Genomic DNA, 26398 nt, shown 5'->3' with positions numbered 1-26398 from the left:
AAACTGAGTTCCTGAGCTGATCATAGTTCCCTTCCCTCCTTCACTTCCTGGCCCAAAGGATCTGTTTCCACCAACGAGCGCTGGAGCAGAGTGTGCCGTGTAAGCATGGCACTTTGAAACAGCTGACCTTTGTTCAAAGCACCTTTGGGGATGGTTTTCTCTGTTTGTAGCTCTGTAAGGATCATCCTCTCACCCTACAAAGCACGCCGAACATTGTAAGCATTCTCCAATTCATCAATTATTCAGCTCCGTTTGGGGAGCCATCAGCCCTAATGAATTGAAGCAGAGGCGTGTCTTGCCTTCCCGTCCCAGTGGCTCGCTCCTCTTTTGCTCAAGGCTGCCTGGCCCTCGCCGGACCGCCTTTTGTGGGCAAGGAGCTCCTGCAAGGGGCCAGATAGGTATGATCCTGCTTCTCTCTGGCTGAGTCTTTCCTGGAGCTGTGTGAGCGCTTGTGACTTGGAGACAGTTGCTGCAGCTCTGGAGAAGATGTGGCAGCTCTCTGGCTTCCCTGGGGTTGAGTGCAGTGTGGGGAAGTGCCCCCCTGCCCCGGTCCTTGCATCCTATGGACTGGTTTGAAGGTGCTAGGAAAGCAATTCACGGCTTGTTTTTAACCGTTTCCTCCTACCCTGGCCTTTTCCTTGCAGAAGGGTTCCTGCTGGCTCCCAGCAGGTTTGCATGTGCTTTTGGAGAACTAGGTTAGCCCAGCCTTCAGGTTGTCTTCCCCAGTTGCTAAAGGCAGGCATCTCTCTGTGCTCCCTGATGGTCCTTTGTATCTACTAGAAACAGATTCTATGCAAATCTCTTAGCAAATGGCTGTACGCTTGGATGCTGCAGGAAGCCCTGCACTCCATGGTAATCTTTCGGGAATGAGGCTGCCAAAGATGCGGGTCCCAACAGAAGGAGCAACGGTTAAGCTGCCCTGCTGGCTCTTTCTTCCCCAAAGGGCAGAGCAGGGAAAGGCCCTGGTTTTGGAACAAGCAGCTGCAGGTCTTTCTTTGTGCCTGTCTAAAGCCCAAGGAAATGAAATGCTCGCGGTGTGTGGCTGAGGCTCAGCAGCGCTGGTTTTCCGTGGGAGATGGATTGGCCCCTACCTTGACTCTCTTCCAGAGGGCATTTGAATCTTAGTTGGTCATCATTTGGTTTAGTTAATTTAATTCTGGATCTTTGGTCACTTGTGCTCCTTTTACTTGTATACTTTTGCTTATTTTTTCCTGTGTATCTTTCTTGTAAATCACTGAGGGACAGGAAGAGCTCAGATGTACTTGAGGGATGGGAGTTGCTCAGATGTAGCATCTTGGCTCTTGACAGAGGTACCCATGAGAAAGGGGGCAACAAGTGATGAAGCGTAGGTCATGGTGCAAACTCCACCTCTTTGAACTTGTGTGTGAAGTTGCAGTGCAAATACAAAAGGATGGAGCTAGTACTGCGGCATCACAACCCATTTCATCAGTTTGGCACCATTGTGGTTAGGAATGCTGCTTCTACCAATAAACCCCGATGATCAAAGCATGCCTTCCTCCTGGCTAGATGGAAGAGCCAGGTCTTCTGCTCTTCTGAAACCCAGGAGTGAAGAGGTAGGCCAGATGTCCATAGGGAGAAGGAGATTCAAAGCTTGAGGGCAGCGATCAATAATTCTCATTTCCTAGGTCTCATCAGATGGCATTCTCAGGAAATGGGACCCGGAGGAACCCTGTCTGATCTGATTGGACAGACAGATAAATATGAGAGAAGGTGCTCCCACACATAATCCAGTCCAGAGCCATGAAACACCTCAAAAATGACAATCAGCTCCTTGAATCACACTTAGAAGCCAACTGGCAGCCAAGACGCCTCCTGAAGCAGTCAAATATAATGGGAAACACCTATCTCTGCCCAGGCTACCCATTTTGTACCAGCTGTAGCTTCTGAATGCTTTCAAGGGCAGCCCCATGCAGAGCATAATACAATCATCCAACAGGAGGCAACTAGAGTGACTGAGCAAAGCTTCCTGATTCAGGAAGAGACACAATTAGCACATAAGATGTAACTGTGCAAAAGTCCTCCTGACCACAGCTGCCCCTGCTCCTCGAGCAGGAGCTGAGTCCAGAAGGACCCCCCAGTTGTGGATTGCCTCTGACCAGGGGTTCAAAGCCACTCTATCTTGGAGAGATTCAGTCTGACTCTGTTCTTCCCCATCCAGAACCTGTACGCTCAGGATTATCACGCTTAAGTCTTTTGAATGAATGAATGAATGAATGAATGAATGAATGAATGAATGAATGAATGAATGAACCCATTTTGCCCACAAGTTCACAAAGCCATGTTGGTGGGCAAAAGCTTCACATTTTTTGTGGGCTCGGTGGCAAACTACATGGGGCCATGTCACACTTGTGGGGCAGTTTTGGGAAAGTAGTTAGACTTCTGTTTGTGTTTTGACTGTGATGTGTCTGTCTTAGGTCTTGCACTCCAATTGACATGAATTTATCATCTCAATATGGTAGGAAACTATTTCCAGCAGTGACAGTTAAAGGGACCTTGTGGGGCTGCCATAGGTCTTGAAATGGGTTTGAGCCTTCATCAATTCATCTTGAATCTTTCTCCAGGGTCACTCTAGCTATTTCTCCACCTTTTCATCATCCTGGGCTCCTTGGGAAGAGCAGGGGGCCTGCATGGCTCCCTTAGCAGGGAAAGGGCTCTTGGGAACAATTGTATCTCTGTCTATGAGATATCTCAGAGAGGACCAGACAGAATCAGCAGTTGAGGTGGCAGGATAGTTCCTGAAAATGCCAGAAAACCATTTGGATCTAAGAGGTTGTCAGATCTTTCTAGCCACGATCAGGACTGGAGAAAACCAGCAAAGTAGCTCAGATTAATAAGATTTATTAGGAAAATGGTTGAACACAAGAATTCTACCAAGTAACCTTGCTTTCCAATGTGGCAACTCAAAGCCGTTGGATTCTAGTTTCTTTCTCCTGTGCTTATGGTATAATACATAATGGTTACTAGCCATTCTCAATATGAGAATCCTCCTTCTGGTGGTCACCCATCCCTGCAGTGGTTAAGTGTACCTATAAGTCCTGTGTACCCTAACAGGCAGTGACTTATTCACAGCAGAGAATTATCTGCTGTCCCTCCATATCTAGGTTGTGTTCTAGCTGTTTTACAAATCTGCTGCTCACCAAGCCTGAGTGTGCCAAGTCTTCCCATAAGGGTTGCAACTGTCTTGCAAAGTAGGCAGATCTTACTGTGAAGGGAGGCTGAGCCTGAAGGAGGACAGTCTGGCTCCTGAATTTGTGGCTTTCAACTGGTCCCCCAGAGCTACTTCCAAGCTCCCAGCCACTGTGAAGAATCTCTCCCCATAGTTTGAGCAGGTCTCCCCTCGAGCCACGTGCTCATTCTTTGGGAGGGCTGAGCTGGGCGGCCTACCTCCTCTTACTAATTTCTTGCCCTCCAGGAGTTAGTGGTCTCCAACACGTTCCTCTCTTTGACAGTTCCTCCTCTTATCCAGCCCTTTGAATTCCCTCCGGCCTCCATTGGGCAGCTCCTGTACATTCCATGTGTGGTCTCTTCTGGCGACATGCCAATCCGGATCACTTGGAGGAAGGACGGGCAGGTGATCGTTTCAGGCTCTGGCATCACCATCGAGAGCAAGGAGTTCATGAGCTCCTTGCAGATCTCCAGCGTCTCCCTGAAACACAATGGCAACTACACTTGCATCGCCAGCAATGCTGCTGCCACCATCAGCCGAGAGCGGCAGCTGATTGTGCGAGGTAAGCAGTCTGCTGAGGCTTTGGTGGCTTCAGTGGGAACCACTGGAGAAGACTCCCTGCTGGTTCCTAAGAGGGTCATGGTTGGCTTCCCAGGATCTGCCCAGGAAGGGGCTGGGTCACTTCTGCCGTTACTCCCAGATGGTGATCCAGATAGAAGAGGCAGCTGGCCCAAGGTTTGCATCAGCTGCCATACACTGTCAGGAAACCATAGGAGGAGTCGCTTGGTGAACTCAGTAAAGAGTTGGGATTTTAGGTGCCCCAGCTCTATGGAACCCGGGAAGGAAATAGGACTTAGTACGACTCAGTGGGTCAGAGGAGCAGAAGTGCACAGAAGGGCAGTTGTAATGATGTGTGGCCTGGAGACTTGGAAAGACTACAAGGGGCTTTAGAAAATGGCTGTGTGGTGGTGTTGCTGTCCTGGATGCTTCCAGTCAGCTGCTTTGGGAAACAGGATTTATTTCATAATTTATTTAATCCAATTTCGAGGTTGCCTGATGGCTCATCGACTCTGGGTGGCTTATATATAATCAATCAATCAATCAATCAATCAATCAATCAATCAATCAATCAATCAATCACTGCCAACCAGAAGAACAAAACTAAGCTAAACTAAAAGGGACTCCACAGCCACCCTGTCCCAAGTTCTGGGAGTATATGGTAATCAGGTTTTTAATACTTTCGGGGACCCGTCCCACCCGATCACACAGAGAGGACATGCTCCGGGCCCCCTCGGCAAAAGGACTCTGACTAGCGGGGTCCAGAAGGCGGGCCTTCTCTGCGGTAGCCCCCGCCCTTTGGAACATCTTGCCCCCAGAGGTGAGACTGGCCCCCTCACTCCCGGCCTTTCGGAGGGACTTGAAGACCTGGCTCTGGCATCTGGCCTGGGGTGGGGAGGGAGGTCATCAGATGTGGGGCTGGCTAGCCCCCTAGAGGCCTGGTGTGCTGCCTTGAACCATCGGCCGCCTGGATTTTTTTCCTTTTGTTTCTGTAAACGTGTACTGTTATAGATTTTAATTGTATATCTATTTATTGTTTTAATATGTTGTGAGCCACCCAGAGTCCCCCACTGGGGGGAGATGGACGGGGACAAAACAAACAAACAAACAAACAAACATCCTAAGGTTGGGAGCTGCACAAATCTCTGGGAGGATATCATTCCAGAGGGTAGGTGCTGCAACCAAGTAGGTTCACCTCCTGGGTCCTGCAAGATGACATTGCTTGATAGATGATATCTGGAGGGTACCCACCCTGCTTGATTGCCCCAGATGGGCAGAAGCAAGTGGAGATAAGTAGTCCCTCAGCCAGGTCCTGTGTCAGGAAGGCTTTAACTAGCACCTTGAATTGCACCCAGAAGCCAACTGGCAACCAGTGCAGCTCATGAAGCAGTGGGGTCACATGAGCATAATGCACTGCTCCCATCTTTGCTTGCACCCCTGGACCAACTGTAGCTTCTAGATGGTCTTCAAGGGCAGCCATATATAGTGTACATTATAGTAATCCAATTGTGAGGTGACCAAGGGATGAGTGAGTCCCTGAAGAGCGTCCCAATCCAGGAAAGTGTGTAACCGGCACACCAGATGCACTTATGCAAAGGACCTCTTGGCCACAGCTGCTACCTGCTCTTTGAGCAAGAAGTGAGAGTCCAAGAGGACCTCCAATTATGCACAAGTCTTGAATTGGGAAGTGCCACCTCACTGAGAGTTAAAGATGGAATATCTCTGGAACCAGGGGGCCCAATAGACATAGCCACTCAGTCTTCTTAGGATTGAGCTTGAGTCTGTTCCCCCCCCCCCCCCCCGCTGGGCTAGGGGTTGAGATGTACAACTGGGTATCATTGGCATATTGGTGATACCTAACCCCAAACTGATGGATGACCTCACCCAGAAGTTTCATGTAGATGTTAAACAGAAGGGAAGAGAGCCCTGAGCCATGTGGTACCCCACAAGTGAGGGGCCAACTCTCCCTATTCACCAACACTGATTGAAACCAGCCACAGTGAGAGGAGAAGCACCATAAGATGGTGCCTCCCACCCCCACCCCTTGAAGCTAGACCAAAAGGTTACTATGGCCAACAGTATCAAAAGCCTCTGAGAGATCAAGGAGCATGAGGATGGACACACCACCACCCTCCTGGCTCCACCACAGGTCATCAGCAAGTGCAACCAATGCAATTTCCATACTAAACCCTGGCCAGAAACCAACCAAAATTGGTCCATATAATCCACTTCCCCCGGGGTCCTCTGGAGCTGAAGCCTGACTGCCTTTTCTACCACCTTCCCTGTAAAGGGAGATTGGAGACTGCACGGTAGTTGTCCAGGACTGTTGGGTCCAGCAATGACTTTCTGAGGAGAGGGCATAGAACAGCTTTCTTCAAGGCCAAGGGAACCACTCTCACTCAAAGAAGCTGACACCGCCATATGGACCCCACCACAAATCACCTCCTGGGTGGCTGTAACTGTACAGGATGAACCTGGATCTAACAGGCAGGCGGCCAAGCTAATAGACTGGAGAACACCGTCCACTTCCTCAGGAGCTGCAGAACCACACTAGCTCCAGATTACCACACAAGACCCTGCCTCGGGCACCTCAACTGGACCTGCGTATCTGAGTGATTACATCTGCCAGATAGGAAGAATATTCCTCACAGTGGCCCTGCAGAGGGCCCTGCAGCATGGCCATCCCCCACAAGGATTGGGCAGACGCAGTAAGGGTGGAGAAATAGCAAAGTTTCACTGCCCTTATTGCCACAGTGTAATTCCTAATACGGGCTCTTACTTGTGCTCAGTCAGATTCACGCTTCGTCTTCCTCTGACGACGCTCCAGGTGTCTCTTCCTGTGCTTCGTCTCCTGAAGCTCCTCGCAGAACCGATGTGCACCTCAGGATTGGTGTACGGGGAGACGCTTCGTAGAGAAAATCTGGCCTAAGGCCTCCATCCCCTGCCCCTTCCAGGTTGCGGCTGATGCTTCAGGCAAGCTGCCCACCAGACCCTCGGGGAAAACCCCAAGCTCCCTCAGGGAGCCAGCCAGGTCCATCAGACTCGTGTGCCTGAGACTTTCCTAAAGGGAAAAAGCCAGGGAGCTGAGACCCCCCAGTTGTTCACTGCCCAAGACCCCTGTAGCCCTCCTGGCTAACGCCATGCCGAGGCAGGGTTTGGGTGGCCCCTTGCACACTGAAGAGTTGGCTGTGGAAGAGGGGCCGAAGATGTGGGGTGCTGTCTTCCCAGCAAAAAGAGAGGGTTGGGCCAAAAATGAATGCAGGGAGTGAGCTGCAGAGGGACGATTGCAGGGGCACAGTCAGAGGAGTTGGGGGGTTGTGACTGAGAACCCAATATCACCCGGTGTGTCGGATTCTCTGGCTGAGCTGAGCTGAGCTGTAGTGGACAGACATTGGAGGGGGTATCTGGGGTTTTCCAAGAGTTACTACTGCAGAATTACCAAATCAGCACCTAGTCAGCTCAGCAAGCTGTAGAACAAAAAGGACAGTCTGTTGTAATAGAGCCCCTCCTCCAGAGACAGCCCTTCCTGAACGCTTATGCTATATTTGATCTGAACATTTTTTCCTCTACATGTTATGCTTTTGAAAGAAGAAAAAATATGCCAAGACGGGAAAACTCTGGTGAACTGAATTTCCAGGACTACTACAGCAATGGTGCTCTGCGTGGTGTTACTGATCTCGGATGCTATTCTGGGGCAGGAGAAAAGTTCACCCTGCCACGTGGGCTCTGGTTCTGCCTGCCACTTCCCTACAAATGCTGATCTGGTGGCACGGTTCTACCATCTTCAGCGCAAGGCGTGTCCCTGAGCCCCGTGGACAGCTCCCTTTCTCCATGTACGCACACATGTCTGTGCTGCAACTGAAAAGAGCAGATAGGTCTGCCTGTAGAGTAATTTGTCCTAGCACTTGTTTCCCAAGAATGAGAGGGAGGGAGGCTGCAACTGCGAGGTGGGGGCTCATGAGAAGCGTCTCCAGGTTTTCTTCAGGCCTGGCATTTTTGAGATGTTAAGCCAGGAAAAGGGAAGAAGATGGGGTGGGAATATTGGAGTGAAGGGAAGAATTGGCAGCAAGGGGCCCATGGGTGAAGGGAGGCTTTTGGAACACCCTTGTGGTGTTCCTCATCTGCTTCCTTGTTCCACAGTTCCTCCTCGCTTTGTGGTCCAGCCCAACAATCAGGATGGGATCTATGGCAAAGCTGGGGTCTTGAACTGCTCGGTGGATGGGTATCCCCCTCCCAAAGTCATGTGGAAGCACGCCAAAGGTATGTGGGAACTTTCCTTTGGGGTTGCAGAGGAGGGCTTCTGCATCTTGCCTGCCTACGCCCTCAGAGCGGATGGAGCAGGGTCCCTGTTTTGGCTGGTCCACAGCTGGAAGAAGACAGGCCAGCATTGAGAAGACAGCCAGAGGTGATCTGGTGGGTGGTTTGGCCAGGACAGTGGGTCCCCTCTTTTCCCATCTGGTGGACAGCCCTTTAGGGGTCTTTTTCTCTCTCCTGTTTTTTTCCAGGCAGCGGGAACCCTCAGCAGTACCACCCTGTCCCCCTGACAGGCCGCATCCAGATCCTGCCGAACAGCTCGCTGCTCATTCGACATGTTTTAGAAGAGGACATCGGCTATTATTTGTGCCAGGCCAGCAATGGCGTTGGTACAGACATCAGCAAGTCCATGTTCCTCACCGTGAAGAGTGAGTGAGGCAGCCGTGCCTGCCCTTCTCTCAGGGAGAGCACAGTTTCTGTGAGCTACAGCTTTTGTGGGCAACCAAGAGGCTGCTTTTGTTCATGGGATGAGGGCCGCTACTGGGTGCTTTGTGCATCCATTAGCTGCCGCCCCCAACATAAGGCTGTTGGCTTGGGTCTCCCTCCTTTGCACCTTTTGCCAGGTTATTTTACAAGGTCTTGGCTGCTCATCAGTTGGGTTTGTCGCCCAGCTGACCACAGGCATTGTGTGCTTGGCATATCAGATTGGTCATCTCTTGGCACCTCAGTTGCCCTGGCAAGGTCCTGGATCACTTCTGGCACTTCTCTTGCTGTCCTGGAAGTCAGTGTGCAAGGAAGGGAATGTTCTCCTGGGGATACCACTCAAAACCACTTTGACCTTAATAAAAACAGGCACCCAGTTGACCTTGAGAGGAGGCAGGGCAGGTGTCTCTAATTCCACACCTTAGACTCAGAAGCCTAGAACAGTTTGGGACCAGGTGAATGGAAAGATATGTGAGCCAGCTGGAGTAATGTCCTCTGGCATGGCACCAGGGGAAGCACTCTTGTGTCATTGAATCTCTCTTCTTTCATCCCTTGCTTTGGAGTTTAGGCTGATCCTAATTATTTTCTCCACTTAGTCATTATTCTGACATTATTAAAAGCATCATTGGCTTTTTTATGTGCTCTTAGAAGACCTTCCCCCTAAGGTGATTATAGGTTGTGAAGCCCCTCTCTTTGGTTTTTGTGATCTACTCATGCCATGCTCTTGGGACTGACAGCCAGATGGGGGTTGTCTGCCAAGCTACCCCAAAGCCACAACAGTGCCTCTGCCCCATTTTGCACCCGTTGCTCACATGCTCCTGGTAGTCAGCAGGTGCATGAAGGCTTGGAGAGATGCCCTCACTGTATAAGCATGACTGATTGCTTCCATGCAATTTAAATTAATCTCATGCTTCAGGTGAAATGCAGCTAATCAGTGTAGACAAGAAACTGAAAAGGGTGCAATCAAATTAACATCACAGAGCTTGCACTTAAGATCACCCCACCCCCACTCCTGCTTTGGCTCCCTTCCCTCCCACTGCTCTGTTCTCATTTTGTTTGCTGCTCTGTTCTAGTGGGACTCAGGAGGGGGGAATACCCCGAACACTGACAATTCCCTTTGTAGCCGCCTTATCTCAGGCCACCAAATGAGACCAGCCTCTCGTCTGCATCTTGTTCACAAGGCACCAGAATGAAGAGCCTGAAAGGAGGACAGGGTTTGCTTGGTGTGGGGTGACGGCTTTTTGCAGGGGTTGTGGGAGAGATGGCATGGGCGGGTGGGCTGGCCTACAGAGGCACACCTGTGGCGCACCCTTTCATGATGAAGGGCTTACTTGCTGGGAGTGCCACAGGGCAGGCAGGCACGCTGAGTGTCTTCCTTCATCTTGGCTGTACTGAGCTATGCTCACTTCTCAAGTATCAAAGAGCGTTCCAGCAAGAGTCTGGGGCCTGTCTTGCTCGATGGCTTCATCCTCTGTCCTGTGAAGAGGTCCTCTTTTTTTCTATCCCATTATTCGAGTCTATTGGATGACCTCCAGACCTTCCTACTCACTGTCTCCTCGTCTTGTATGAACTTAGTAAGACTAAGTGGTCCCAGGGCCCATTTTGCATAGAAAAGTAGTTTCTGGGGAATCAGGGATGAGACTAAGTAGTAGTGGCCTTGGCAACCATTCAAGGTTCTAGACGGCTTTTTGGAGCAGTGCATGGGCAAAGGGTAGATGAGGGTGTGTTGCTTCTTTTCGCTTTCCCAGCTCCAGATATTTCTCTGTGATACTGGGGGCTCTTAAGATCAGCATCAGAGCTGATAGGCATTCTTGGGTGTGGCATAAGCTTCTGCTTTGGGAGGGTTAGGGTTGGGAGCTCAGTTCAAATATTTTGTTTGCAGCTAGTAACCAAGCCAAAAATTGGGGTCAGTGGATTTTTTCTTAATTTATCCAAAATATGTACGTATGTATTTATTTACAGGTCTTATATGGCCGCCTACCTCACTCAGTGACTCTAGGTGGCTCACAAGAATCCATGGAACGGAGGGGCTGGACCAGACATCCTCATAGCTCAACCCTCCATCCTGCCCAATGCTTGGGGGAACAGCCAGGTCTTCACAGCCTTCTGGAAGGCTGAAAGAGTAGAGGTCCCTCTGATCTCCATCGGGAGCCTGTCCAAAGGACTGTGCAGCCACTGAGAAGGCACGCCTCCGAGATCCCATCAGATGGCAGCATTTAAAGGGGGGACACCTGGAACGCACCCACCCTATCTAACCGAGTAGGATGGGCAGATACCCTCAAGGGGAGGTGGTCCCACAAATAACCTGGCCCCGTGCCATGTAGGGCTTTAAAGGTGATAACCGGCACCTAGAATTGCCCCCAGAAAGCAACTGGAAGCCAGTGCAGCTCACGCAGCAGTGGTGCTACTCGGGTGAGCCATGGGACACCCAAAACCGCGCATGCTGCTGCATTCTGGATCAGTTGCAGCTTCCGGATGGTCTTCAAGGGCAGCCCCATGTAGAGCACATTGCAGGAATCCAAAGTCCTCCCAGGTGACTAAGACCTCGATGACCGTGAGCAAGGCCTGTCCTTTAATAAAATCCCACGGTTTTTTTATAACCCCAAGCAAGTATGTTCTGTATTTTAATAAAACCCCATGTCAAGCCCCTTTCTCAGTAATTAAATATAAGTTGGCAAGGTGCTTAAAAGGCAGCCAACAAACTACCCCTCATGGTTACCCATTGCAGTTATTGATATAGCAATCACACGTTTGGAAGAGAGCAGAGCTCAGGCATTCATGGAAAGGGTGGCAAAGAAGGGTGGCATCTTAACTGGGACATCTCCAGAAGGAGGCTGTGATTGGCAGGTGGGCATGCTTGAGAGGGGACCCCCTTGCTGGTTGCCACCTGCATGCCTCCAGGCTCCCAGGGCAGCTGGTGAGGTCCCCTTTTGGCCTCCCCATCTTCGGATGGAGTCCCACAGCATCTTTCCTTTGTTCCCTTTCCTTCCTGGCTTCCCTCCCTTCTCTCTCTCTCGTGACCCATCGAGCCCTTTTACGGAGGTGTGGCTTCCCTTGCCATCTGGCATCCCAGGACCGTTCCTTGCTTCTGCTCTGCCAAATTGCCCAGCTGGGGCATTTCCCCTTGTGAACAGCTGGCCTTAAATGCATTGCCACGCCTTTCTTTTTGCTCGCCATTGTCTGCCCCCCGCCCTCAGCCAGCATTTTATGTGGCACTCCAGTCCTGCACACACAACTGTTTTGTGCCATGACGTGGCTCCCCCATCCATCCTTGGTTCTGTCCACATGCTGCAAATGGGAGCAAGCTGAAAGCAGCCTTTTCCCAGCTGCTAATTGAATTAGATTGCCATGGAAAGCAGAGGCGCTGTAGCTCATTAAACCCCCCAGTGCCCCATTAGAACCGTGTGGGTTGCCTTTGCAGATTGTCATTACCATACATTACAGCACTCTTCGGGTAGGCTGTGCCTCTTCCAATCTCTGCCCCCTGAGCCAGCCTGGCTGTACACTCAGCATTCCACCCTGTGCTTTTGGGATTAGCAAGGACTGGAGGGCACAGTGTGTGGTAACGTGACTTTGTGGCAACTGCCATTGTGGTGAGCAAGAAGTTCTGGCTGCAACCTGGCTGCCGCTGGAATCTTATCTGAAGCTTAATGGGCAGGATAAGCTGGGGGGCAGAGTGTTTGGTACTGGAAGGAGCCTTGGCACGTAAGGAAAGACGTAGCTGGCAGCCAAAGCAGGCCATGCAAGAGCAACAGAGACCAGAGACTCAGAGTTCAGAAAGGAAAAGAAAAATGCCTGCCCCCCAAGGCCTTCAGCTCAGCCTGGAATCTGCTTGCCCTGTTGTGCATCTGTGTGACAGAGAGCCCATCCATCCATCCATCCATCCACCCACCCACCCACCCACCCACCCACCATCCATCCATCCATCCATCCTGCAAACTCAGGTTTTGGCCACCCACGTGGTCTCCTGCACCCACGCAAGCTTTCCTTGCTCTCGCTGCACTGCGGCTGCCCCTGCATTTGCAGGCACCAGGGTCACCAACCGGGCCCCTGGGACCCGCAGCACCCATCCCCAGCGTCATCTACCAGAATGTGCTCTTTGATGGCAACTCGCCTCTGATTAAATGGAGCAGGAGGATCATTAAAGGGTGTTTACTCGGAAGGGTGCCTGCAAGCCCATTTTACCTGAACTACCACAGGATGAGTTTCCAGGCCCCTCTGCTAGAAAGCAGAAACAGAGATGGGCCGTTTGGGCTCACAAACTCTGGGGTGGCCAGGCCCAGGCTCTTGTGTAGAGAAGGAGGGAAAGAGAATAGATTTGTTGCATTTTCTCATCTCGTTTGTTTCCATTTCTGCCACCCTTCCCAACGTTTGAGAACCCCCCTGCCCTGCTGGGGTCTCCCAGTTCCACCTGCTTCTGCACGTTGGCTTGGGCTTCTTTGCCTGGAAAGGCCTTGCATTGACTTCTGCCGATTCCCCCCCTCCCCTCTCCCCGCACCTCCAGCCCAGAGCTGTGAACAGTTGTTGCATGCCGGCTGTCTTACTATTTCAGCTTCCGTGTAGGCCCCCCATGCTGACACTGCCATCAGCCAGTTTCCCGTCGTCAGCTGATGCCTGCAGTACATAGGACCTTGGAAGCTACGTGCACTGCAGCTGAAGAAAGCAACGGAGGTCCCTCTGTTGCCCCAAACCCTGGCCCGTTTGATCCTAATGACCAAGGAGTGGGAAGGTCCCCTTGGGAAGGGCTCTGGATGAATGGCCAAGCAAAGGCCGGAGGGTTAGAGCCCTCAGGGGCTGGCCTTGGTCACGGCTTTCGTGTCCGCGGCTGCAAACAACCTTTGGAACTCCGGAGTGAAAGGTCCCCCTTCGTGGGCTTTTGCTCAGATGCTGATTAGGCTTGGGTTCCATCTCAAGCCAAGTGTCTGTCTCGTAAAACCTCCCCGGTATTCTGGCCAGTTCCTCAGGGTGAATTATGCAGATCTCTGTTGGAAAAAATATTCCAGGGCACATCCTTGAAAGTGTAAAATCTTAGTCAATAATTCATATGCGCTTCACTGTGGCTGCAGCTTTTTCATGGTTATAACTTGTACTTGGTTATTTGTCTTTCACAATTTATTGTAGATTCAGATGTACTACTATGCATTATAAAATGTATCTGCTCCATTATTCAATGATCCTGAACTGTGTTCTGGAAGACAGTGGTGTTCCTTCTAGGTGCAGTGTTTGCGTTCTTACTCCTTGGCTAAGAACAAGCAGGTGGCCTTTAGCCAAACCGTAGTCCTGTCCCAGGTCACCAAAGCATGGGACCCTCCCCAGGGCTGGGAGTGGGCTTTGGGCAGCGCTGATCATTTGCTTACGTGCATCTGAAGGCCAGAGGTTTTTGTGGTTTCCTCCAAATTGATGCTGGGCAGGAAGGAATAATGGATTCCCCCCTTATTTTCCTCTCCTGGGCTGGTGCCTCAGAGAAAACAACTCTCCCCTCCAAGTTTTTGTGGTCTGGAGAGGATTGGCCTCTAGGGTAAAGAAAGGCAAGGGGAGGTGAGCATCTCAGAGCAGCCCCCTCTTGACTGATATTTTTTTAAGGGCTAGTTATAATGTTGTATTTCATCTTCCATGTTTGCGTTAGCCTCCTTAGGAAACATTTGGAGCAGAAAAGCAGGGTCATCCCCCCAAACATGAGTCTGATAAAGGCTAAATGGCAGATTTTTCTTTATGCTCTCTAGTGGTAGATCTGGTGAACAGATCTTGCGGATCTAGTGAACTTAAGGCTGGAGCTCTCAGTTGCAAGGGTAGATATGTTACATAAACGTGCAAACATGTTCCTCTTTAGCAAAGTGGATACCTCAAAGGCGCTGTTTGTCTGAGTGAGGATGCTTTCCCCACATTGGGAAAGGACTGCCAGAAATTTTTGTAGAGCATGTCCCTCATAAGTGGAACCCTGTTGCAATCTCCAGATCTTCAAGCTTCCACCTGTATGGTTCAAGTTTCTTAGATGCTTTTTAGTTTCTTTTCTGCAAGAGTTATGCTGTACAGGTAGTCCTTGACTTACAACCATTTGTTTAATGACCATTTGAAGTTACGATGGCACTGGAAAAAGTGACTTACTACTGGTCCTCACACTTACGACCATCGCAGCATCCCCATGGCCACGTGATCAAACTTTGGGTGCTTGGCAACTGGCATGTATTTACAATGGTTACAGTGTCCTGGGGTCACATGATTGCCATTTATGACCATCCCAAGTGGCTTACGACAAACAAAGTCAATGGAGGAAGCTGGATTTGCTTAATGACCACATTATTTGCTTAACAACCACAGTGATTCACTTAATGACTGCAGCAAAACAGGTGGTAAAATTGAGTGCAACTCATTTAATGACCGCTTTGGTTAGCAACTGAAGTTCTGGTCCCAATTGTGGTTGTAAGTCGAAGACTACCTGTAACTATAAAAAAAATCTAAGTACTTCTCAGGTATCATCACCTCCCACTGTCCAAATATTTTGATTCAGAGGAAATCATAACGAGCAATTAAGACCTTATCAGGCTTCCTTGTGTGCATGCTGAGTGTGCACGGTTTATCTTTTTATGTGGGAGTACTTCCTTCCCTACTCCGTCCTCTTATAACTGTATATTTATATGTCTGTGAAAATATTTTACATGGAATTATTTTAATTTATAGTAATTTGTACTTCAATTCCTCTTTCCTTTATTTCAATTATGCTCCATATTAAATCATTCTGAAGATAGTATAGAAATTGATGAAATAATTACATTGATCAAAAGCCTGTCTATTCTGTTCCTGTTCCTTGGAAACTGGTAGTTTCTGACAGAGAGTTTCTGATACTGGTATTGAAGGTAATTTGGAACTGGCCAAGTTGGTAGCCCTCCACACATCCTGTGGTAGCTGACGGAGTAGTCCTGCACTTGGCATTTGATTCCAAAGTGCTTTGGAGTGTGCAAGAGTGAATAATGGCACCATCTGCAGCTCTGTCCCTCAGGAACATTTGGAAGCTGTAGCTGGTCCAGGATGCAGCTGGGGTGTGGGCACGCCATGGTATGCCCATGTTACACCTCTGCTTCGTGAACCGAACTGGTTGGCTCCCAGGTGCCCTTCAAGGCACAGGCCTGGTTATCTAAAGGACTGGATGTCTTCTGTGGCTTCTGCCCAGCCTGCACGAACAGGCAGAGTTGGCATGCTTCACGTCCCTTCCATTCTGCAGTGTCATCTGATAGGACCTGGGAAGCATGCCTTCTGTATCGCAGGTTCTGCTTTCTTGGACACTGTCCCCTGGCCCTGTTAAATGACCCCTTCAAACCTGGGTCTTCCCCCTGGCCTTCGGTTGCAGTGGTCACCCTTTGCGTGGTTGTTGGTTTCTACGGGCTTTCTTCTTTTTCGATTATTTACGTTAGTTTTTATTGGCTTCTTTTGCAAATTGCCCAGAGTTCTGACAGATGGGGGTGGGGGCGTGTAGTTTTCATAAACGAACTCTTTAAAGTAAACATACAGTTGCCATTTGACCTAGGAAAATGCACCCCTGCTTTAAAGTACCTTTTTGGAATTGTATCCAAAGAACAGCACAGCCCACAGTTTGCAGTGCTTTGTGCTATCTGTCTTGAATTTCTCACTGTTCTTGGACCATTGCTTTGGGCTGTGATGTGAGGAAAGGAGAAGACAATTGTGAGTTGATCCCATGTGGTTCCTTGGGCACTGCCTGTGTCAGCCCTTCCTTCCTGCTTCTCTGGCGAAGGACTTTGGGAGCATCCGTCCCTTTCCTCAGCTGTTCCTCTCTTGCAAACCACGCAGGCAGGCATCTCTTCTTTCTCTTCTCTCGGCAGTCCCAGCTATGATTACCTCCCACCCTAACACCACCATCGCCATCAAGGGCCAGGCCAAGGAGCTGAATTGCACAGCTCGTGGTGAGCGGCCCATTATCATTCGTTGGGAGAAAGGGGACACCGTAATTGATCCCGACCGCAACATCCGATATGCCATTGCTACTAAGGATAATGGTGACGAGGTCATCTCCACACTCAAAGTAAGAAGCATAGCTGTGGTGCAAAGCGGGGTGTGGACAGGGCTGCATTTGGGCCCCTGACATGCTGGGATTTGCGGGCTTCTTGTGGCAAGAGAGACCATCGCCAGCCTGGAGTTTGTGGACCACCCATGGGGGCAGGAGGGGGAGTGCAACTTTCCTTTGGTGCGAAAACTCCAGTTTGCTGTCTTGTCCGGAGATCTTTGGGGGAATGACATTGAGTTTTGAGCTAGTGTTGCCTTGTCCACAGCTCAAGCCAGCTGAACGAGGAGACTCTGTTTTCTTCTCCTGCCACGCGATCAACTCCTATGGTGAAGATAGAGGACTCATTCAGCTTACTGTACAAGGTATTGGTCTTTGTCAGGTGTCTATGCATGCATGCAACAATGCCTTTTGTGGAGACCTTTCAGACACTGCTAGCAGCTTTGGTGTGTAGCTTCTGCTGGGGTTATCCCCAGTTTTTATGACAAGGGATGCTTTGGGGGTTGCAGACCATCAGCAGGCCTTTGTTGACCACATCTTAGTAAAGCTGCTATTAGCAATAGAAACTTAAGGGAGTCAGCCCAATATCTAATTTCTCATGGACAATTTTGTGAGGAAAGTAGGACTTGAACATGGATTTAAAATAATTAAAATATGTCTGATTCCCTGTTGAGGTCTTTCAAGCTAAACTTCCCCCTTCTATCTGTGCCTAGATGTCCTCAAGGAATTCAAATGCAGAGTGGGGATGGAAGGGTGCTTCTTCCCGCACCCGCACGCCCATAATCAATGCCCAGATTTTGGAAGATGGCAAGCTTCTGCTCGCCCTCAGTCAAAGTGCCTCCGTTCTACAGAGATCAATCGTGTCTGAATGGGGTTGGCATTACAGCTAGGGAGTACATGGAATTCTAGCAAGGGGCTTCTGAGGCTGGACAGATTTCCTTGGTTGAACTTTGCCCCCATGAAGATGTAGTTCAGTGACCCACATCATGCTCTTGTGAGCTGTGCTTAGCAATTGTCCCCTTCATCCATCATCCAGTGTGCCATAGTCCTTCCAAAATGATCTTCCCTCTCAGCTTTTACGCATTGTACAGTTTGTTTGATATGCAATTTCAGCTTATTCACTATTTGATATATAAACTTATTTTTGCCTGCATTTTCAAGAAAACCTGCAGAACATGGAAGTCCTTCTTGGCATCTCTGCCCTTTTTGCTGATTTTCCAACTGTTTCATTTTCTGGGTTGGAGGCTAATGGTCTGGCAAGCCAGTGGATGCTTGTATGCTGTGTGTGGGGAACTGGCATTTCCTGTTTCTTACTGCAGTCCCTCTGCCCCCTCCCCCCAGAACCACCAGACCCTCCAGAACTGGAGATCCGAGAGGTGAAGGCCCGGAGTATGAACTTACGGTGGACTCAGAGGTTTGATGGCAACAGCATCATCACAGGCTTCGATATTGAGTACAAGAACAAGTCTGGTGAGCAGAACTGGTGATGTTCTGAGTGCAAACAGGAGTCGGGAAGTGCCTTGCTTAAGACTTGTGCATTTAAAAAAACATTTATTACTACTGAGACCCAGAAAGTGAGAGAAATTCAGCTTGAATGGAATGTTGGCTTGGTTGGCCTTGAACCACTGCACTTTGCCACTACTGGCAAAGTGCAGTGCCAGTAAAAAAGGTGTTTTAAGAAAGAGGCGTAACTAAAGCTTCAGATTTGCCCCAAATCACAGAAAGGGGCCCTGTGAGTGTGGGACAGGGGGAGACTTCCAGCTGAAGTGGCCAATGTAAACAGGAAGGAGGCTTTTGAAAAAGGAGTGTTATATATTCCAAGGGCACTTTTGCTCCTTGAAGTCTAAACTGGCTGCGAAGTGAAACTGGTTTCAGAAGGTCTTTTCTGGACTTCGCCTCTTCCTTGCTTTGGCCATGGTTCTGTCTAGACCCTTTGCCTGAACTGGTGGACTCCCTGGTCATTCTCCTTGAGGATGTGTGGTTTCCGCTGGACTTGACATCCTCTCACATCCACAGTTGGACCGGAGAAACACCGCAGTTCTCCCGTTTTTCCTGCCACTTGGGCTAGAAGGGGAGAGTGGCAGATACCTTGTCAGCTTCACTAGTAGAAAAGACAAGTCCACCCTTTTGTTCTTTCAGCACTGAGCTGGGGGAAAAAAAGCCAGTTGGGGTTTCACTGTTCTATCAGCGACCCTGTTAAAAACAACAGCCACGTTTTTCACCGTTCCACTTGTGAACTTGTAAAAAGCAATGAGGCGGTGTTCCTGCTGCAGTGAGGAGGAGCTGCTGGGAGGGGAGGGTCGGCGCCTGCAGGAAAGCTAGGGGAAAATGGAAGAGCTGTGGTGCTTCTGTGGTGGCCCGTAACTGGGCTGGTTCAAGCTGGCTGTGGGTTCAGCCCTGAAACTGCTGGTTCCTCTAGCTGGATTGCGAGTGGCGAATGAATGTGTCTGGTGGAAGAGAGCAGCGAAGCATCTGCGCAGACTCTTCCGTGAATAGGCGTTCCAGTCCATTCCTAAATGCTACCACCAAATGCCAGGGAAAGCTCCAGTGGGGTGGGGTGAGCCACCTGCAGGTCACACAGGGCTCTGGAACTTTTTCGCAGAAGTTGAGGCACCAAGTTTCATTGAACACTGATTAGAAAAACGGAATGCAATGAAAGATAGCCTGGGGAGAAAGATTGTGCCAGAGGCTTCAGAGAAAAGAGGAAGTAGATGCGCGGGGACAAAATTGGGCAGAGTCACTTGAGGAAACAGCAGACCTGCCAAAGCCACAGTGGGTGGCAGTAGGTCTGGAAGTCCAAGAGGGTGGGTGGGAGTGCTCAGAGCGGGCAGGACTCAGAAGACTGCTTCGAGCGTGAAGATAATGCTTTTCTCAGGCTGCACTCTTAACAACCGCAGCTTCCTTCACTACTTGTCTGTTGAAAGAGCAGAAACAGAAGATTTGATGAATGGGAATGAGGACTTGGTTTTGCTGTTCTTGAGTGTTTCTGTGGAATGTCAGCACCTCTTTCTCTGTCGTGTATCTGGTAGTGAAATCCGGCCGGCACAAGGCCTGTCAATAGCCCCCCAGGGCGGACTTCAGCCCCTTGGTCAACATTATTGTAACTTTTTCTTTGCATCTACTTTGACTGATGTTTCTCTGTCTTAGCCTGCAGCCTCTGAGGAGCATATAATTTTAGAGGTGTGAGCAGAAAGCTCAAAAATAAAGCCTCCCCCGCCTTCCCAATTATTTGTGATTTCAAAATGTCATACCCGTGCAGCTGGGCATGGAACTCTGGATCAACAAATTCCTGAAGCCGTTCTATTTATTTCCAGATTCCTGGGACTTTAAGCAATCTACCCGGAACATCTCTCCCACCATTAACCAGGCCAACATTGTGGACCTTCACCCGGCCTCCGTATACAGCATCCGCATGTTTTCATTCAATAAGATTGGCCGCAGTGAGCCAAGCAAGGATCTGACCATCAGCACGGAGGAAGCAGGTGCCCCTTCATCTCAGGGCTGCAGCCCTATTGCATCCACAGGATAATTTACAGAACAAATAGGATGATGGGGACAGTGTGAGAAAGAGAAGTAAGGGAGGCTGAGGAACACACCGTGCGGTCTGTGCTTAAGACCCATTTCTTCTTTGCCCGCCCTTTTTCTGCCTGAGAGTCTGTTGTCCTCACCTAAAAGTCTTGACTCCATAGACAGGATTCGGCGGCCGGGGGGCGGGCACTGCTTAAGCCTCTGTTGCAGCAGTGGGTGTGTGAGGGCACCTGTCAGGTTGGCAGAAGTCCTTGTTCCTTGGGGCTAAAGCCGTTTGTTTGTTTGTTTTCTTGTGTTGATCCTGTCAGGAAGATCTCTTTCTCAGCTGGGAGCCAACTGTGTTAATCCGTTCCTCAGAAACAACTGGGCCTTGTGTCACTTTAAAAGCTTGGCCAGTATATTGTTCAATAAAAATATTTGTTGAGTGGCATCCATTTGATAAAATGACTCATGTCAAAATAAACAGGTCTGTCTTCCAAAGTGCCACAGAATAATTATTTTTCAGCATAAGTTGTGGTCTCTGGCATTCTGTGAGGTTCACCTTCTGAGCTGAAGAACTCTGTGGGTTTTCCAGTTATCTTGGAACTCTGTTGCTTGCTACCTTCACTACTGGCCCTTCTCTCCGCCACCCCGCCCCCTTCACGGCAAGCTAAAACAACTGCTGCCATATCTGGAGTTCATAGGACAGATGCCCAAATCCATTCTACTAGATTACGTTCCCCTGGCATTGAAGAGGCACGAGCCATAGGTATGCAAAGCCATAGGAGTCAGAGATACATCACATCCAGGGCACTTCCTTTCTCTGCCTTTCAAGGACTGGGAACAAAGAGAGAACCTCTCTGTGCAACTTGTAATGTGACTTCTACTCTTTCAGCTCCTGATGGCCCCCCGCTAGATGTCACCTTGCAGCCAATGACATCCCAGAGTATCCAGGTCACCTGGAAGGCAAGTGTGTGTGTGTGTGTGCCATGCTTGAATGAGGGCTGGGATCAGTTGGATCAGATCAGTTTATTTGAACTACCAAAATAACAGCTCAGGACCACACTAATTGGGAACAAGGCACGGTCCAGTGGCTGATGTGGTGCAGGAAGAAGCTACTCTTGTCCTTTCCCCAGGAGACAAGTCCGAGAAGGAGAGCTCCGGGCTGGCCCCTATCCCTGCTCTTGTTTTGGACTCTGGCCCTTTGACACCTGGGGCAAAACGGGGGATGCAGTCTAGAGGGCAGCAGGGAGGAGACCCTGTGGCTCCTAGTGTTTGGCCCACCAGCCTTTACTGCTGGCTTGCAACATGCTGAGATTCATGCAGGTCACTCCATAGCCTCTGTTTCAGTGCAGCTGCTGTGGTGGCTGCCCATTTGACTGTGAGCTCTGGCTGGGTGATGTGGGCAGGGCATACTGGCACCGAGCTGCTCTGCGTTTCTAGGACTGGGTATACTCAGACTGGGAGTCTTGGGTCCAAGAAAGTGTCTGTCTGTCTCCCCTCCAGATCATGTTTCCAAATCAAATGTATTAAAATCCCTGATACCACGGATTCAAATCAGAAAGAAGCAGTTTGTGAGAAGTAGACTTGATCTGTGGGATATACAGTAAAAACCAAACCCAAATACCAAATCTCCTATTGCAGTGAGATTAGGCAAAGGTTCCTGGCTGAACTTCATTAGCGTTTGAACCAGGTCTCCAAGTCCCTGGGGATTCCCAGCCCTGCTGGAGCACAGTTCTCACACTAGACTCTCCTTAGGCAGCTGTGGCTGGACCCCTGCCCTTACATTAGGTAGCCTTGAGAATGGGATCAGACCAGTAGAAGAGAATAGATGTAGCTCAGGGTTGAACAGTAGAGCTCTTGGGGTTCTCTGGGCTTGTCAGCCAAGCTCAGAGAACCCCAAGGACTCTGCAGAAGCAGACAGGGAAGCCGGAGGTGGGGACCCAGTTGTCTGCCTGCCACAGTGGGCCTAGGCAAAGGGCGATGTCACATTGACCCTGATGTATTTCCCAGAATTGTGTAACGGAAAGTAAAACGGGTTAGCAGGCTAGAATCAGAATGAAGTGGCTGGTCGATATATCTAGGGTTCCAGCATTGTTTGCTGCTTCTCCAGGAAACACTCCAATGTGAAATAGATTGACCAAAAATAAGGTTTGCTTGAAACACAAGTCAATCCATGTTAAGGCTGTTTGGCAAGATGAGACTATTCCAGCTTTGCAATATATATTTGCAATCAGCTCTATTGATTTGTCAATGCTTCAAAGAAATCTTGTTAGGATTGATTTTAACCCAGCCATCTGTATTTTTTAATCTGGCAAGGCTGGGTGTGTGTGCGTGGCATCTGTGTGCTTTGCACAGTTGTGTGACTTACCTAATTTTCGAACTGTTCTGATCTGTTTCCTATCAACTACAATCACTTTACCAGCTAATCACAGTTAGTTGTCTTCTTGGATGGTTCCAGCCACAGAATTATCAGGACTGTTTGATTACTGCTTGTGTGCAGTCCACAGAATATTTAAAGTACACACCAAAAATGCTATTCTGAAATAGGATTCTGTCTTTGAGCCCATCTAACCTGAAATGCTTGTGGTCCTCTGGTAGAGCAGGGGATGGAGACATTGTTCAGAGGACTGAATCCGCTTCAGGGCCTTTCCTGCCCCTACCAACAAGCTGCTAACTCTAAAACGCTGAAAATCAACCAATGATTTTTGCTTCTCCTCAGAATGAGTGAACAGGAGCACACCATCGCTTCCTGTACCTTGCTGATTTTGTCCAGAAGCAGTTGGAGATTGTCAGTTAGGGCTAGGTGCAGTCTAGCTGAGCAGACCCTCTTCCTGGTTTTGTATAGCTAAACCTGCTAGCTATGGGCAGACTGGTGCGGCCTCCAGGGAGCCTAGGGTGTCCATGATAGCTTGCACAGTGATAGAAATCATACGTACACGTTGGGTAGGTGAGCCATTGTGGAGAGGTGGAGCGCATGCTTTATTTATTTAATAATCATTTATTAAATTCATATGTCCTCTGACTCCCGGTGATTCTGGGACTAATATTTATTTATTTCCCCATTTTCTAAGGCTGCCCACTTGCCAATGACTCTGGGCAGCTTACAGAAGGTTAAATGACGATTTAACAAGTAATAACTATCAGTTGCAGTCTGAGTTCTCTCCCAGTGCCCCAAAGTCTATGGGGGTCTGGACAGGGAAGAATAGGTTTTTACTCAACCCCCACAAGACTGAGAGGCTGTGGTTTTGCCCCCCCACCCCAAGAGTTCCAATGATTTACCATCTTTGATGCTGAACAGTGTAGCACCCTCCAGAGTTGATGTGCAGTTTGGTGGTCCTTCCAGACTTATAGTTCCTGCTTGAGGAGCACGTGGCAGCCGGGCCCAGGAAGGCGTTTGCACAAATCCATCTTGTGCACCAGTTGTGGCCTTTCCTGCAATGGAGGACCTGCTTATGGTCTCTCCTGCCTTCATTACCTCCCATCTGGACTGCTGCAGTGTGTCCTATAAGGGCATTTGGAAGCTGCAGCAGGTCCAGAGTGCAGCAGTGAGGTATGCCATGGTATGCCCATGTAATGCCACTGCTTTGGAGGCTGCATGGACTCCAAGTAGGCTTCCAGGAGCAATTTAAGATGCTGATGGTTACTAGGAAGCCTGACATTCCCACAGGGTTATTTGTGGGAATGTCTGGGTCTGTCCCACCAGATCTGGCAGGGTGGGCACGCTCCAGATCCCTACCATTATGGGATCAATTAACAACCTGGCTCCAATCTGTTAGCTTTCTGGAAAACCTAGAGACCTGGCTTTCCTGCAGGCATTGGGGTCAGGTTGTTTGCTGAGACTGGCATGTACAGGATTGGGAGACAGTTTCTAGGGCCCTTGGCCGTGTTGTAGTATTGTCTTTTCTAGGTATTGCTTTTCTAGGTATTATTATTATTTATTAAATTTATATGCTGCCTGACTCCCAGCGACTCTGGGTGGTTATTTTAAAAATAGATAGATAAATAAAATAAGCAAAAAAAAAAAAAAAGCCACACTGAGGAGACAGCTCTGTTTGCAGAAAGTTCCCCCCTTGAATCTTCAGTTGAAGGAATAGATTGAATAGGTGAGGCAGGGGCCCCACTTGGGCTGTGCGTTGCCCGGGGCCCCAGTGCCCCGGTCTCAAGAGGAGTGTGAAAACAGCAGTGCTCTTGCCTCGCCCTAAAGCCAAATGGCATCCATGCCAGAGGTTTTGGCACTAAAGATCCCCCCCTCACCTCAGAGTCCTTCTTCCTGGCTGAGTGCCCAGGAGGGCTTCCACTTGCCCATTTTTTCGGTGGCCATTCTGCTGGGCCCCTGTTCTTGGACCTGTGGCAGCATCTCAGGAACAACCGTTCCACCTTTCTCACGATGGGTTCCTGTCATCTCGAGCACGTGGATGTAAGGGGGCCAGGCGACTCCTGGGCCATTCAGGCAAGCCTGGGCATCCATTGGTTGGAGCTGGGGTGGGAATGCGGGCAGCTGGTGTTCCGATGGGGGAGTTATTCCCCTTCTCTCACCCTGGGCCTGTCAGCCACAGTCTGACTCCCTTGGGACTCTCCTTCCTCCTCCCCTCCCTCTCCAACCCTGTAGGCCCCAAAGAAAGAGCTCCAGAATGGGGTTATCCGAGGCTACCAAATTGGCTACCGGGAGAACAGCCCAGGGAGCAGTGGGCAATACAGCATTGTGGAGATGAAGGCCACAGGGGACAGTGAAGTGTACACCCTCGACAATCTGAAGAAATTTGCCCAGTATGGTGTGGTGGTGCAGGCCTTCAACCGGGCAGGCACTGGCCCCTCATCCAGTGAAATCAATGCCACCACCCTGGAGGACGGTGAGTACCCAAGACTGCTTGGCCGTTCGGCTGCTGCTGCATTTTATTTCAGTTCAGCCAGGCTGTCACGCAAGATGCACCCCTGCACCTGAAGGTGCTGCTCTGTCCCCAAAGGCAGGCCTATTGTGGCTCTGCTTATTGCCCGCTTGCGTCTGTGGTGCCCTTGGGCAAATGGGTGCCTGCCTGAGGAGGTGCCCTCTGGCAGTTCCCTCTTGTCTCCTGGCAACACATTCCCAGGATGTAGCCAAGATCTCACAAAGCATTGTTCTTCCGCTTTCCACGCACAGGAGGATTTTATCTGTTCCTTCGTCAGAAGGCAGAGATACTTGGTGGGAGAAGCCTGCGGGCTCCCTGACTCTAAACTGGTGTTTGTAAATTTCCAGGAGTTTTAGGGTTCTAGGTGCCTGCAAATAGGTGGCAATTTCTCTGTGGGAGCTGGAATAAAAGATGGTCACCATCCTGTGGTGGTCACCATTAAGCTAAGCGGCGTGAGACTGTGTGCGCGAGAGAGAGCCTTCCCTCCCATTTCCAAGGTTGGCACAGGATAAAACCCCTGAACTGGAATAGCCTCTTCTCTCCTTGGTATTAGGGTGGCATCTAGAGGTAAAAGGGCCCGTATAGGCTGGCTTAGTTATTCAAGGGCAGCCTGATTTCCGTGACAGTTGATGCCCTGTGCTCCTCCTTCCCCCAGGGGCATCCTGGGCCTTGCTTGCGTGCTGCTCTTGCGTGCCATCCCTCAGCACCCCGATTTGGGCTGGAGAGGCGGACGTCCAATCCATTGTGCCGCCTTCGGTGGTTTCCAGGGCCCACGCAGCTGCCACCCCGTCTCTATGCTCTCCTTGCTGTGAGCTACTCCTCCACCCTAGCCTTGTGTGGAATACAGCAGGTGGCACTGCCAAGGAGGAGCCCTGTTGTGCCAGCTGCTGCCTCCCCTTTCCTCTGAGGATTTTCCACAAGTTTTCATGAGGGACAGATCGGCGCTGGCTTTGGAGCCATTTTGAAAACAAAATAAAAGTTTCTTCCTCGTTTGTTCAGCAGTTTTTCATACTTAATTAAGGCCCTCATTAGCCTGTCAAAGCATGATCATTTCCTGGCTAGATTAGCACTCCTCCTGGGGTATTCAAGGGCCCCTGTTTTAGCAATGGTGTTATTTCCCATAATTATATTACCTTCATTTTCTTCAAACGGACTCTCTATTAGTTTATAACACCCAGCCCCTAATTACACCATGCATTCAGCTTTATACCTAAATAAACTGAAACAATCATCCTTTTCCGAGTGGATCATTAGGATGATATATCATCATTTAAATGCTCATAAAAATTAGAGATCTCTCTTTGGGGGCAGCGGGCTCTCATTACCTCTACCCCAATCACTTGCTAAGTCTTTCCTTCTCCAAGCAACTGCACAACGTTGTGGGTCTGGCAGAAAGTGCTACTGTAGAGACCTCACCCCTGGCATGTGCCCCTCGGGATTCCAGAAACCATGGACTGACCTGGCAAATGAATCTGTGGCTTTAGGCAGCCAGCCTGTTTGGAGTAG

General features: G+C 49.8%; 1 protein-coding gene across 1 annotated transcript in view; it reads left to right on the top strand.

Moving 5' to 3' along the window:
- Positions 1-26398, top strand: part of DSCAML1 (DS cell adhesion molecule like 1) — a 126822-nt gene that overhangs the window by 81846 nt on the left and 18578 nt on the right. The window contains exons 9-17 of the mRNA XM_088138798.1: positions 3471-3749; positions 7886-8005; positions 8251-8427; positions 16318-16517; positions 16765-16861; positions 17838-17966; positions 19811-19978; positions 20899-20969; positions 24616-24856. Of these exons, the coding sequence (XP_087994924.1) occupies positions 3471-3749; positions 7886-8005; positions 8251-8427; positions 16318-16517; positions 16765-16861; positions 17838-17966; positions 19811-19978; positions 20899-20969; positions 24616-24856 (1482 nt within the window). The remainder of the gene's footprint in view (positions 1-3470; positions 3750-7885; positions 8006-8250; positions 8428-16317; positions 16518-16764; positions 16862-17837; positions 17967-19810; positions 19979-20898; positions 20970-24615; positions 24857-26398) is intronic.

The sequence above is a fragment of the Python bivittatus genome, unplaced genomic scaffold (genome assembly GCF_059951505.1).
Source record: "Python bivittatus isolate LINGU-HERP-01145 unplaced genomic scaffold, Pbiv_v1 ctg000320_np1212, whole genome shotgun sequence".
Classification (NCBI taxonomy): Eukaryota; Metazoa; Chordata; class Lepidosauria; order Squamata; family Pythonidae; genus Python; species Python bivittatus.
This window is presented reverse-complemented; position numbering and strand designations above follow the sequence as displayed.